We start from the raw sequence: 15,237 nt of genomic DNA, 5'->3' as shown, positions 1-15,237 counted from the left end.
ACCATTGTAAAAATATCCCTCTGTTGTAAAAATACAAAAATAAACATCATAAAACTGCCAAGATGTTGAAGGCTTTCTCTATTACCACGAGCCAAAACATACAGCAACTGATACTTTTTTCCTAATACTTTAATCCCATTCCTTTCAAAGTCTGGCACTTTTTCCATACATCAAACATTAATATCATGGGAATGACTGTGAATGCTGTAGAGTTGGTGGAAACTTAAAAAAGCTGTACAATGAGAATGATTGGATCTCTGGTCCTTCCTCAAAAACTGCACAATTTGACAGCTCCCTAGAGAATTAACACTCGTATTTTGCCAGGCTCTACTGCGAGTCTGCTTCGATCACTGTATTTCTGCTGCAGCAGGAATACAGATTAGAAAATTAAAAGCTAAAATGTAGAAAGGCGTACCAGTCTTGCACACAGCTAGTTAGGTAGACTTTGGCAAAAATTATTTTCTTTTATAAAACATAGAATAAGAGACTAAGAAACTCAAACCACAGAAGAATTAGAATTGAAATACACTCATTTATTCATGGCACTACCTCAGACAGCCTTTCTTCCAAGGAGAAAAGATCCTGCCAAACTGTGGCACTCCCATTTATACAGAGGAATATATTAGGTTTTTCTACCACTAACCTATCTTTACGTTACCAGTAGAGTTAATTAAGTTTGCAGGTAGAGGTAGCTTGTTACCTTCATACTTCTGTTCTTTGTAATGGAAAGGTCTGAAGTGAGCTTTGCAATAACTTGAAGATGAAATCAACACTCACAAAACAATATTATCATCAAAATGTTCTCCCTTAGTAAGTAAAACTTGCATCCATTCCCAACACGATTTGTTCATATGCTTCATTCTCACAGAAGTCCTGCCGTGAGACGTATGGTATTGTACTGATGGAGCTTGCAAGCTCAAAAGTGGTGCTCATATGGTGCTCCAAATGGACAAGATAATGAAGTCAATCCAAGTGATTTAGACAAGTTTTTAATAGAAATAATATTCTAGTCTAAATCCTTTAGACTGCCTTAAAAATGTGCCATTTTGCAAATGACTGATTTTTTCATTTCCATATAATATAAGTGAATTTGACTTGTCTTCACAAAATTGAAGATGTCACAGGCATCACACGTGTAATCTTGAAAAAATGCGCTGGCAGACATATCAGGTGATTGTAAGTTTTCTTCCACATGATCTATTTCGTGTCAGTCACGAGCATGAACATTTCACATTAAATCAGCAATGAAATAATATTCTTCAACTATGGATGGATTCTTTTCTATATATGTTGATGTATAGTCCAATACCAAACAACTAATTCCAGTTAAGCATAATGAATGATAATAATGGCTAAAAGAAAACCCAAACTCTCAACCTGCAATAGTTGCTTCTTTAAGGTTTTCTACCAACATTTGATCTTTCTAATGAATTCTTACAGTTTGATTCTGATAATAATGGTAATTCTGAGGATTAGTAATACTTCAGAATAGTATACACTTCATTTTACAAATACAATATGAAAGAAAACCTTTACAAATAAAATACGAAAGAAAACCTTTTAATGACACCCACTGCATTGCTGGGGGATGTTACACATCTCTCTTGATGAGTATGGAGAAATATAATACATTGGCCTTTCCCAGGAGAATTATTTAATTTGGTCTCATTTTTATTCAGTCTTTGCTCAGGCAAACTCCCCAAAAAGCTTTAAATTGCCCAAGATTAAGTTTTAGTTTTTGCAATGATAAAAGCAGAACACAAGGAGAGACTGTCACTCTAAGCAAAAATTTACTCTCACAAGTAGTTCGCTGAATTTAGTACTGCTGTATACATGATCACTTATCATGAAAGATACTTGTAGAAAGTCAGTTTTATACAAAATAAGCACACTTCTAGACTTAACCGGGTAGCCTGGCAAATAAGAGACAAGCAATGAAAATAGCACGGAATGATGCATCCACTGCAAAACACAGTACTCCATTACAGAGTTGTTAAAGTTCATTTTTTATCTTGGGTTGAAAGTGATGGCATAATCATGATAGCAATGATAGTTTTCTATATAACTATTATCAGAAATTAAATTTCATCACAAATTTATTGCATTAAAATAATTGCCTATTGCCTTGAATACTCTGCAGTATAAATAAATGCATGAAGAGCTCAGCTAATTTTCTCTCTCCTGTCTCTGGGTACTTTTGATCATCTACAGTTTCTTTTTGATTTTCCTTAGGTTTGAGAAAGAACAGGCAAGGAAAGTACATCCATCCCTCTGAGGCAACTGCAAAAGATTGTGAGTGTCAGTCTACATCTATGTAAATACCAGCATTTCTGGAAACTGGAGAGGGAATTAAATACTGGTGCTTTTGTCCTCTTTTTCCCCAGCAAGAAATGGCAGCACTGATCCTCTCCTATAGGTAGGATTTTCTGGCATCTTTCCTCCACAGCTCAATGTTTTTCCTTTGGTGAAATAGCAAATCACTTCTGTTGCCTGAAAGACAGTTCTGACACAGTTGGATAACACAGTTTTCTTTGTAGAGCTACTGTAATAGTCTAGAAAAGGTTGTTTGTCAAAACTAGCCTACAATACACCGAAAATGTATGTTATGAGTAATATATAAGAATTTCACTGATAAAAATTACAATCACCCTATGTAATACCGATTAGATAATCTGTAATTTCTCTCTTCCAATTATCTAAATAGTGTTTTCTCATGATTTGTCCATCTTTTAGTGCACCTAGCATATTCAGAAGGTTTTATTAACAGAGCCCTACCCACAGGAATGGGTCCTAACTGTCTTTAACCATTTCCATCACATACTACCAGTGCTAACAAGCTAGAATTGTTTCCTAGAATATTAATATCTTATTCAGGTTTCTTCTTTATCTGGTATTCCTTTCTTACCCTCCCTTGTGAGCCGGCATGATGAAGAGTTGATACAGAGTACAGACTGAATGCAAATTGCTCAATTTATTCAGGGATTAATAAAGACATAAACCCTAACATTACAAGTTTAAAAGACAGGAAAAGAAATTCACAGTCATGCAGAGTGACTTACTTTCCTTCAGCCCCACTTTTTTCCTTGGGGTACTTCCCTACGCCCCATCTGCCCATGCATGGTCATTGCCTCAGGAGGACACGGCGCATGGGAGCTCTAAAACACGACCAAACTGCTCCTCCTGACAACTTGATTTCTTGTACGTTCACACGCATGGTGTAAATATAATCAAAACTACACCAGGTATTCAAGGAAACTGAGCATCCCGTGACTTTTTTCAAGGGTTTTGGAGCTTTGGAAAGGATAGAAGTGTGTGAACTGACGGAGCTCCACCTCCTGATTTTGATGAATTTGGGAGACTTATTTTTATGGAGGGAACCTCTGTCAGAAAAGAACCCTTGATTTCTAGTTGCGGAGTCAATACAGTGTTTGGCAGTGCTATCAAAGAGGCTGGACCCATGGCCAAACCAGTCGGTTATTTAACTTGAAACGAGTAAGATGACACCAATAAAGGGTGAAGAAGTCCAGTTACAGGGAACTGCAAAAACAAGTCATGTCCTACAGGAGGAAAACATGCATGCAAAGGCCTCTGCAACCTGGGGAACAGCTTTGTTTTGAGAGCCTTGCGTGCGATGAATAAAACGAGCTAGAAGAAAGAAATGTCAGTTCTTTCTGGGCAAAAAAGACGGGTCAGCAGCCTATCAAAACCTATTAGTTCTTTCAGTCCAATTACATTTTGAATAAACACACCCATTCTCATTGTGTTTCTCAATGAATGATTCTGGTATTTTCTTTCAGGAATAAACTGAATCAGCCACTGCAGGCAATTAACTCAATAAATGACTACCAAGAAGAAGCACTGATGCTGTTTCCATGCTAACCCAAGACCGGCAACGAGCCGTAACAGCACTCATTGCACCAGTGGTGGAAGCGCAGATATGTTCTCACCTCATAGCACCTTCATCCACTGATCCAGTCCCATGAAGCTGAAGGGTGACAAATACTAACACTTCAAAGCAGAATTTGGCCTTATATAGTTGTATACCCAATAAGAAACTAGTGTAAATCAGTGCTGTGCTTAATAAAAATCACCTTTCCAAATATAGACATTTTTGCTCTTTCCTCTTTAAGTACAGTTTTATGGAATAGAAAAGGATTTTGAGAATTTCCCTACAAATTGCTCTTCAGAACAGTTTGAGTGTCGTCTTTTTTATTCCCTGGAGACATCTGTGCCTGTCCTGCATGCCAGGAAAGTCACCATGCTGAAGAAAGCTACTCTTTTCCTTCAGCCTCACACCCTGTGTTATAGAGAACAAATCCTCTGCAAACTCGCACAGGGATTTGGGATAGACCACAGCTCTCCAACAGCCCACCAGTCCTTTCAAGAGCTGAGGGGAAATACTGGCTCTGCAATTGCCCCTCCAGGACAGAAGTTACAATGGGAAACAAGCAACCCCCAGAGCTGGATTTTTCTAAACCCACGGTTGAAATAAATCAGAATCCTACTGAAAACATGAATATTCACATACACAGGACACCCCTGGTCACTGCCTTTCAAGTTCAGGATGTGTTTGTTAGCCCCAGAAAAGCAGTTGTCTAAGTGTTGCTAACCTTCACTGCTTCATGGTTAATACACCTACAGACTAAGTTTTATGACAATACTTGCCCCATATTCTCTTTGACAGAGAATTATCCCTTCCGTGCCCCAGATTGTTGGTGGTCGGGTTTGGTTTTTTTTTTTCCATGAGTATTTAAATATCTAAAGGACAAAAATCAGGCTACCTCTGCTTGGCATGTGAAGACCCTATATCAACAGTGGAATTGGAGGCAGCAAGTCTCTGAGCAGCAGGAACAGTTAAAGCAGTAATGATAGGCTCTGGAAAGGCAGTTCTCTTTCTGGCTCTAGTATTTCTGAAAATACTATTCATTGCCCCCTGCAAAAAAAAAGAGAGAGCTATCCCCAAGGTGCCAGAATTTAGGATCAAAGGGAAAAAAGCAGATGAGAGATGTGGAACGAGTAGTGGGCAACTTAGAAAAGGTTTGAACAAACAGTTTTTCAAATATTTATATACGTACATACACATGTAGACACAAATCCACCATAAGGCTACTTACAATGTGCTTAATAGAAACATGTCTTTGCCGTAATTTGCAGTATTAAAAGCCCTTTTGTTTTTTTAAGTGGCCTTGTATAAGGTTTCACTTTGTATACACTGTTTAGCAAAACCCTAACTGTATTTTGCACTCATATAAGAGAAACAGCTAACACCTGAAGCTTGTGCTAAACATCAGGTTGTGTCTTTTCCAGTCTTTAACAAGGATAGAGCCATTTGCCTTCACCAGAGACTTACCAGGGATCATGCCGGATTCAGTAACACTTGAAATTTGCTAGAAATTCTTTACATCCCCAACTGCCTTCCCTCCCCCTACAAGATAAGCACTAGTTCAGTCACAGTATTTGCCTTCAAATTAATTCAGGGAAATTTTATGGCCTGTACAATGAAATAATAATTTAAAAAAATCAAACTACATAATTATGATGGTTCTTTCTTGCCTTAGAAGCTTAAGACTTCTGCAAGTGACTGTAATGTAATTCTATTGCCTCTAGTACATGTGCACTTAGTAAGATTAATTGCATTGCACTTCAGCCCAAACAACAGAGGAATCTTGTTAGATCATCCATGCAATTTGTTTTATTAATAAAGCCACTTATAGATACTATGCTGTTGCATTTGAAGAGTTATCCTGATACCATCTGTTTAGACGGACAGATCTTCTTGTTTCTTTCTGCATAACTCTACTCACTAAAGACAAGCATTACATCAAACAAAGCTCACATATCCAAAGGAAATAAAATTTCTGAGTCTTGGCACAGGCAGCCATGTCAACATCAACTGAGAAAGACTCTTACCTGGCAAAGGACACCCTAAGATTTCCAGTCTCATACAGATGCTACCTTCTTCGAACCAGGACCGGGGGTTTATACGGATATAGCGTGCAACCAGTGGCACCGGCAACATATTGAGAACTGGGATCTCTTTCTCACTGTTTCCTTCAAAAATCTATGCAGGCCAAACATACGGAAATAGCAAGATCAGTTCTTCAAAAGTCTTTTAGCACTTTTGGTAACAGAAACAAATAAAGTCACCTGGTACGGCCCCGGGGTGATGGTGGCTCAGGCCAAAACTGCTCTTCAGAGAACGCAATCCCCCCATGCCCCTCAGAGAGCTCCACACCCTCTCTCCAACAAAAGGCACCTCATGGGCACAAGATGTCCCCAGGGACCAGCAGACTGACGCAAACCCTTCCATGGGCCATGCAACAAGAAACATGTCTCATCACAGGCAAGGCCACTGCCAGGGTGGCATTCACATCCATAGGCAGACATGTGCAGATTTGTCATATAGGATATTCTGGGTCCCTCTCTATAGTATGTGATTTGCTCTTAAAAGTAGCGGGATCACTGAGAGATGTTGCCTTGTAGTCTTGCACTGACTAATCTGGCAAATCAAAACTCCACAGGGACAGTCCCCACTTTCCCACCTGTGCTTTCTTCATAAAACATCTGTTTCGTTATACTCACCACATCTCCAGATTCATTTCTGACAGCAGTCCATGCATGACTGTCATTGCTCACCAATACTCTGTAAGAGGTCACCCAGTTACTCCTTGAAAAAGACAAAGAGTATCTAAGTTATTTTTTCATAACTTAGAACGACTGCAAATTGTGTTTAATGTAATAAAGCTTGTAAGACTGCTAGCAATGGAAATCCCCGTTGGCAAAGTCATGTCAACACTTGGCTGAAAAAGTGCCATGAAAATCTAGATCCAACAGATAATTACAAAAGCCTAGCACGTAGAAACAAAAAAAACAAAGATAATAATCTGGAATTCCAGGAGGGGAGGGATTACTTCTCTCCTTTCCTTTTATATGCAGTTTTTGTGAAAAATAGCTTATCTAGAACAGATGCATCCAGTGTTCCAAAATCTTACCTTTTCAGCTACAGAACATTTCTTATTTCTGCTGTTATTATCAGAGAGAATGGAAAAAAACTTATAAATCCTCTAGGATGAAAAGCCATGAATTTCAACCAGTAAAATTTCCATTTCTTCCAATACAAGAATGACTGGAGCCTGCAGTCATTCTTGTATTTATTAGCAATAGATAGGAACAAAGAGACAATTCTGTCTCTGCACAGCAGAGTCCAATTGATCACAGTACTAGTGCACTGCTACTATATCTAAATCAATCTTCAGTAGGCTGATCTTTCTAGTGGCCTGTTGTCTGACTTACTGTAAAATCCCCTTTAATCTAAAAAAGCAAAATATTCATTCGTACTTAAATTGTGCCTTGTCTGTATTCAGCTAAAGAAGAGTATGAGGAGAAATAAAATGCTGCTTCCTATATTCTGAGAGCAGTTAGAGCTATGTAGCTTTTAAACTGTCTAGGTATTCCCCATAGTAATGGGTATACAGCTATGGAGAAGGTAATGCCCTGACTCTCCTCTCATATTTGTCTGTCTGAAAGGGCAGCAGTAATTTATTTTTTTCCCCTAACACCTTCCTGGTTTCAACAGGCAGTGACTTAGAGGAGAGTTGTGGCTTGTACTGTACTGTACAGTCAGTCCAGGATGATTAAATTCTATATTCATGTGTATAAACTGATAGTACGTAACCAGCAGTCCTCTAGAGCAGTCATTCGTTCTTAGCTAAGCTACACAGTCAGATTGCTGGGAGTGAAACCAGGGTAAGGAAAGCTCATGGGACTATAAAGAATAGGGGCAATCTGGGCAGTTATGGAAAAAGTAGCAGAGCACATAGATGGGGAATTACAGAGTACCTGGAAGGACACATGCACCTAAGAAAAGCTTCCCCTTGTACAGCACCCATACAAATGTAACTTCGTTTGCTTTTCTTTCTTTTAATATCAACAAATAATATTAGCAAACTACCTATGAACACACATATTGACTTCACTGTGCTCACGTTTAAAGGGACAAACTAGCTTTTATATGTTCACTAAAAGAGAGTCACTTTTCTAGTAAAGACCAAAAAAGAGACAGGGATGGAACAAGAGCAAATTCATCTGCCACAAGATCAGTACAAGTTCACCGAGCTTTGTCTTGTACAAAATAGTGACCTTCAAATAATGCCTAAGTCAACACGTGGCAGCAGAAAATTTATAACTTGATTTCCATCTGCTATCCCATTTTCTGGGTAACAGTGGTCCCACTTACACAAAAGACTCAACCTGATGTCCAGACTTACAAAGACACCTAAACCCAAAGATTAGGTAAGTGCTTAGTAGGATTTAGAAAAGCACTTCTGTATGTAGTTTACAGATACCCAAAAGTCAAAGAGGAGATCATGTGATTTTGAAAAAAATGACTGAACAAACCCAGCTCTTTTACACACTAAACCAGTCCTTTGCAAATCTTTCACCAGCCTTCTTCAATGAATAGATTCTGCCATTCATGTTGTTTTAAATGGAAAAATCCTGACATTTGCCAAGCACACTGAACTTTTTATTATTGTATTGAAAAGATGAATTCATCTGCCACCTGTAACGCGCACACACTACTTCAACATTTGTTAAACAACTTTAACAAGTTAGCAGCCTTCTGAAAACACTAATTGTTTGCCTGTCAATGGAAGATCTCCCAGGGTAGGGGATTTGCCAGAGATCTGTGAAGTGCCATGCTGGCATCTCAAGTCTTCGTGGCTATAAAATGATATACAACAAAAAAGACACTGACTTCAGCATGCTATATAAGTTTCTACTAACTCTTGTAATGAACTTTACTTTCTTCCCTCAACTTCTGCAATAACCTGGCAGGTGCACCAGATCTCACTGCCATTATAAATTGAAGGCAGGCAGATTTACACCTAGCACAGATAGAAATTAGGAATTTTGGAAATGGCCAATATCAGAACTCCAGGAAGAGGAAAAATAATTTTTTCTGATTGAAAAAGAAACCGAGGTTGAGAGCAAAACTCATGGGTTTGAATGGGGGTGGTGGTGTACATATTCAGTGCACATAAAAAGGTGGTGTGGGGGTTTGGAGTTGTTTTTTGGGGGGCGGGGGGGGGTTAGGGGTTTTTTTGGTTTGGTTTGGTTTTGGGTTTGGTTTGGTTTTTTTTTAATATTCTTGGCCATTTCTCAAAATCAGGGTAAATGACCAAAAGAGGCAATGTTACGAAACCAAGACGACAGTGTTGCTTCTGAAGCATTACAGAACTTTTTTTTACTTCAACTGCACAACTAAGATTAGGAGGACAAACACAATACATCCATATTCATTACTCTACACACAAAAAAGGTTTTCAAACAGAATATCACAACCACATGAAAACAAGATAACAGTGGACATTCTGCATAATTGAGAATTTTGTGAGAAAATCATGGCATATATAGACAGTTTTCAAAAGAATCAGCTCACTTCATTGGCATAAGAAAATGTTACTCTTACACCAATACTTCCAATCTAGGACTTTTATTTACCATATTTTAATTTTCTCACTCCCTACAGTTACAAAGGTTCAAACTTCTCCCAAAAGAAAATGTATACTAATCAGTCATACACATATTCCATCTTGAGTGACAAGTAACATGCTTTTCAGAGGCAGTCTGCCAATTAAAATACAAATGGGACTATATCCAGTCTTGTAACATTTGCAGTATAGGACTCCAGAGGGTCATGGGATGAGATAAATCAATGTAATATATTTGGTCACATACCACATCCTATTAACTGTGCTTGCCTGTATGGAATAAGCATCCGCTTTGCGTTTGTTGAGATGCAGAATAAAACCATCACAGTTGACCAGAACCTTCTCCCACTGGCCTGAAATGCAAAACCGCCTCTAGAGCCTTAAATCCTTCCCCCTTTTTTCCAAGGTCATAAAAAGAACAACTTCTGCCAATATTAAGAAGGCTGCTGTAAATTCAGATTCCCCTCAGAAATGGCATTTTCTGCCTTGAAATCACATTCCCCATGGTGGGGACAGGGAACACTGCATGCACTCCTGTGTTTGGAATTTCTGGAAAACTAGCAGAAGCTAATGCACGGGGCTTCTGACCGCAGCCGAGTATCTTTAAATCCCACCTATTTCTATAGATGCAGACCAGCAGAAGAGCATTCCCGTACTAAGCTGCAGATTTTCTACACATGTGCAGCACAGGAGGTCTGATGCTTCCAGGAAGCAGATGGATGTGTTGCACATGCTCAAATCAACCGCTCGGCTGTTTACAGTAAGCACAGCACTTCCCAGAACTGAAGAGTTTAATACTTACGTGGTGCTCCGTTTATTCACGTAGACACAGAAATCTAAAGCTTTTAGGGAAATCCATCACAGAAACATGGCAGCTAAAGCAAAGCCTTGTGCTAGAAGAAGCATTGGGGAATGTCATCCGTTTGTGTTGTTACCTGATGACAGGAAGATCCATCTCATTGGGTTTGGGATTTGCAGACGTTCATTTCTGCAGCACGTCACATCGAATCTTTTCGGGGCCCATCGGCACTGAACAATAAAACTATCTAAGGAAAGCTAAAAGAAGGGTATAAAACTTTACAGTACTTAGGATGTCCCTATCGTTGTTTTAGAGAAGCTCTTCTGAATTCCCTCTCTAAAATCTCCCTGGACCTAGCATTATATTCCTCACATATTTGTTGGTTTTATAGAGTTGAGGAGACGTAATTCAGAAAAGAGTGCGTTGATTGTCAAGCTCTTTCTTGGCAGGAAGCTAGGCAATAAAGAAGCCATTGCGTGACAGTATCTTCAAAAGTATTCAAGGTTACCTCCAGTTCACCATGCTCTAGCACAAAGTGCTACTTGCACGACTGCCTCATGAATTTCATCAACGCTAGGAAAGGATCACGAGATACAGATTTGACAGGAATCATTTGGATTCAAGTCCTTCCCATTAATAATCCTTTTTAAAATTTATGCCAACCTTATCTCTTCAGGAGAAAGCTATCTGAAAAAATCTCTGTATGTATTGCCAACATTAATCAATTCATTTCACAGAAAGTAAATGCAAAAATAAAAATACGATTCAATTCACTTAATGTGGTGGATTTTTTTATTATTAATTAGTTGGTTTTTATCTGTAACGCATTAGGTTTAGACAAGGCTTATTTGAAGATCTTTGATTTTAAATTCAGTTTCTTGTGATGCATGAAAATGTCCAGCTTGTCCATTTCCATCCAAAAAAAGAAAAGCTGAGGGATTAAGTGACTTGCCCAGGGACAGAGAGGAAACCTGAATCAAAGCAGAGAATTAAAAGCAGATCTTCTACAGCCTTGGCAGGTTCCCGTGCAAACGATCAGCTTTCCTTTATCTAACCACATCATCAGGCTACTGAGCACAGGGAAAGACATCCTGACAGCACCAGAACAACAAAACAGCTTTCTGCCTTGCATTCCCCAATATAATTTGCTTACTTTTCCTTACGAGTGTTAGACACGTAGATGAAACCCAACTCAGCACAACACACAGCGAGTGGTAAATGAAAAGCAGTGGAGAGATGCCAGGCTTTTGGCTGCCCAGCCTCCGGCGGGCGAGTACATCAGCTGAGACTTCTGACTATTTGGATAGGCTTTTATTTTGTTGGAACAGCATCTGCCGCATGTAATATTTTGAGGCCAAGCTTCTCAATTATGGAAAGCTGAATAAGCAACAAGTGAAATAAATCTGATACTCTTATTCTAGTCTCTAAAGATGCTTTTCCACATCACTAAAACCCCACAGGACTTGAGATAAGCAAGGAAGGTTGGCAGGTGTTGGTCAGCAGAAGCTCAAGCCCACGGTGGCAGAGATGCTGGGGATGAGACTAGCAAACATTAGCAGAGTTTACTTCAGCATCATCTACAACGGACCTGGCTCCAGCCAACCCTATTATTCTTCTGCCATCATGATAATCGGATCTATCTGCATTACAAAACCCTAAAATTAATAGAAAATAGAACCAGACAGGCACACAGATGTGTATCCTCCAATAATATATAAATTGACAAGCCAAAATACTTGAAACAGCAGAATCTCTATACCAAAAATATGCTAGGCAAACCTTAGATTAAACGGTACTCATGCAACAGAATCAGCATGCTGGCAATTAAATGGCTTTCTGCTTGAAAATGTAATTTGTAGTCTCATGCAATTAAATGTAAACCCATTAATATTAATATTCTAGCATAATATTTATGCTGATAAAATATTAAATCACCCACTGCCAAACAGTTTCAAAAACAAGCCAAGCCAAAAACCGCTCAGACTAACCACAGGTAGCCCAGCAAGTTTCACAAACTAATTAAAATAAATATGATTTAAGAGATGGAGCTTGACTAGCAAGCAAGGATATTTTTTTTAATAATTGAAATCTTTGAATGTTTAATTTTTAAAATTGCTTCTAGCTGACTTAAATGAATATACCGCTGTGAAATCCAGCTCTTCAGAAGCCCTACGAAGAAAAGCTCAGGGCCAGAATTTCACTTGCTCAGAATGAATTAAGCACAGATTTTTTTTTCAAAGCTCTCTTCTCAGCGAGGAGGAGGTGGGGTTGCAAATGCATTTCCCACCCAAGGGCTGCCACTTACAGCCAGGTTTTGACAAGATTTTAACCTGTGACTGCCTGACCCTTCTAGAAAATCTGGTGCCAGCTCTGGGTGTTTCCTTTTGCCGTTATAGGTTCAGATAGTAACACCTGAAGGTGCCAGGGCTCCTGCGTGGGGTCAAAGACACCCTCTGCCCTGAAGATTTTGTGGTCTTAACACCTGTCACGCCGTGCTACTCTTTGCAAAGAGATCTGCACGTGTTTGAAATTCTTCCTATGCCAGACTTTCCCTTTTCGTATCTTCTATATCTGCTAAGGAACCGCAGCTTGGTTGCGTTTATCTTCTAAACCTCCTTTCGTGACATTTTTAATTTCCCATTCTTGTTTGCTCCTATCACACCTTTGTAGATCAGTCACCTGTTTGAGGAGAAAAATCTCAACCATATAAGCACTGCCTCTATACATCTTTTTCCCTCCTTCCCGTGAATATTAAAGTAACGGAAAATGAAAATCTCTGACAGTAAGCAGCAAATACTGCCATTTGTGTGCACAGCTGTGAGCATATTTAAAGTAACGCCGAAGGGGCTCACATCTACCAAGCGCACCCAAAGATGCGGCCAAGCGCTGCTGGCTGGTGCACGCAGAAGGGACGCTGACTTGAGAAGGTTGCGCAGGGCACGGGTGGAGGAGACAGGAGCCTGACATCCCTGAGGTCACTCCCCATGCGACCATTCTCCTCGCAACAAGTCATAACGCACGTGCAAAATAGACACATCAAGGCTGCGATTAATCAAGCGCCAGTAATCTGTCGGAGGAGACGCCCGTATTCATCTGATGGAGCCTTTTCCTAAAGGCTTCAGGACATTTGGTTTCAAACTGCCCATCGTAGTCCCTTCCACGGAGGTTAAAAAGCTTTCCTGCCTCTTCTAAATATCCCCAGCGACCTGCTCCCTCCCACCACTGCACAGCGAGTCTTTGGCAAAAGCCTCGTAACTGGAGCGAGAGCACCGTGACCAATCACACCCACGACAGAACATCATCGGTTTTGACATTTTGTCAAACTCGTGAAAGTATAAATATGTTTCTGGGGGTGCTGTCAGAACTCCACCGATGCAGGATTATCTGAGCCGGTCACAAACCCAGCTCCCCAGCGCCGGGAGCGGATGGTGACCAAAATTCTGTGTAGGGCACGAGAATCGAGGTGGAAGATTAACAAGGCACAGGGATGGAAGTCAAGCAGCTAGACGGAGAGCACTCGAGGCTGAAGCTGCCAAAGGCGGACTCTCAGTGCTGAAGAACTGAAAGCCCGTGAGATGGCTCCACCAAGCCAGAGTTAGCAGAAAAATATAACTTATTGAGAAAACCCCATCGTAAACACTAGTATAATACGTAACTAGTGACATTAATATCAAGGGAGCTTTTCCTACATTGAATTCAGATTGTTTTGTAACTCACATCAATATACTTGATATGATTTCAGTGGATCTGGAACAATTCACTCTATGAGAGTCTGACTTTGGGGAAGCTGTAATAATCTCTGCAGGCCTGTCACCCAGTCAGGGCAAATAACAGCTTGCACTGATTTAACGCACCGTAACAATTCAAGTCAGTACACAACAGCTGCTTATTTTATTACATGATTTGGATAAAACAGCGAGATGTTTTCATTGAATTTGCTGAAGTTTCATCAGGGTGTGTTTTCACAGCCTCTCTGTGGGGATAGGAGGCACTTTGAAAGTCAATGCCAAGTATGCCTATTGTCCTGGTGAGCTAGACAAGATTTAGAGTTTATTCTACTCTGCTTTCAAAAGCAGCATTGCACTGTTGTTGTATTTTGTCCCTTCTTAGGGTGTACAGTGCAAAATTCTGTTTTATTAGGTGGCTGTAGAAACAACTCAAATACCTATGAGTAACCACTACACTGTCCCGAATGCTAATGCAGTTAACACTGAGAGGATTATCACTGCTTTTTATACTCTTATTATCGGAATACTGAAGATTATGTTTGTATCTTGATTATCTCTTCATGAAACCAGTCTTACTACTGAGACCATGGTCTTAATACCATGAATGACCAATAAACTGGGGAGGAAGCAAGGATTTTTTTACCCTCCTGCAAGCAAGCAAGTTTACCACCTTGCAATCCTCACATACAGATTGTCCGTAAAAGCAAATCTCAGCTCCTGAGGAGCTGCCACTGAGTATGGCAATAAATTAAAATTTGGGGCAACACATTCATTTTGTCACTAAAGAATGAGCAGAATGCTGTACCACCAAAATTAGAAGCAAGTAAATGGCACTGACCTAAATTTATCCTCAGCTATATCTCTGGAAGGTACCCAGCTTGCTACAGACCTACAATTCCCTAAGGACAGTTTGTCAAAAGGGATGCTGGGGGATCATGAAGGGCTACACTGCACACAGAAAAGGCCGAGGGTGTACCATAAAAAAATTGCAGAATTATTGCCCTATTCAATTCTAAATATCTTGTCTTTAGCAAAAGCTTGATCAGACACAAAATCAAATCTGCTGGATATTTATTATTTGCTAACCCTGGAGAGTAGCAGAAGGAAATCAAACAAGTGACACAGTAGGGAGCATGTAATGGTATCTACACTAGCTTCTAGTTTTAATGTAGCTTCAACAGTGATGAACAAAAGTGACCAGTTTCAAAGTGTGTCAGTT

General features: G+C 39.8%; 1 protein-coding gene across 1 annotated transcript in view; it reads right to left on the bottom strand.

Annotated features, from left to right (window-relative positions):
- CPXM2 (carboxypeptidase X (M14 family), member 2) overlaps nucleotides 1-15,237 on the bottom strand; it is a 74,736-nt gene that overhangs the window by 21,898 nt on the left and 37,601 nt on the right. Inside the window, exons 4-5 of the mRNA XM_010581992.1 lie at nucleotides 6,583-6,667; nucleotides 5,911-6,061 (exon numbers count right to left, since the gene is read on the bottom strand). Coding sequence (XP_010580294.1) covers nucleotides 5,911-6,061; nucleotides 6,583-6,667 — 236 coding nt within the window. The remainder of the gene's footprint in view (nucleotides 1-5,910; nucleotides 6,062-6,582; nucleotides 6,668-15,237) is intronic.

The sequence above is a fragment of the Haliaeetus leucocephalus genome, unplaced genomic scaffold, assembly GCF_000737465.1.
Source record: "Haliaeetus leucocephalus isolate CR32 unplaced genomic scaffold, Haliaeetus_leucocephalus-4.0 Scaffold830, whole genome shotgun sequence".
NCBI lineage: Eukaryota > Metazoa > Chordata > Aves > Accipitriformes > Accipitridae > Haliaeetus > Haliaeetus leucocephalus.
This window is presented reverse-complemented; position numbering and strand designations above follow the sequence as displayed.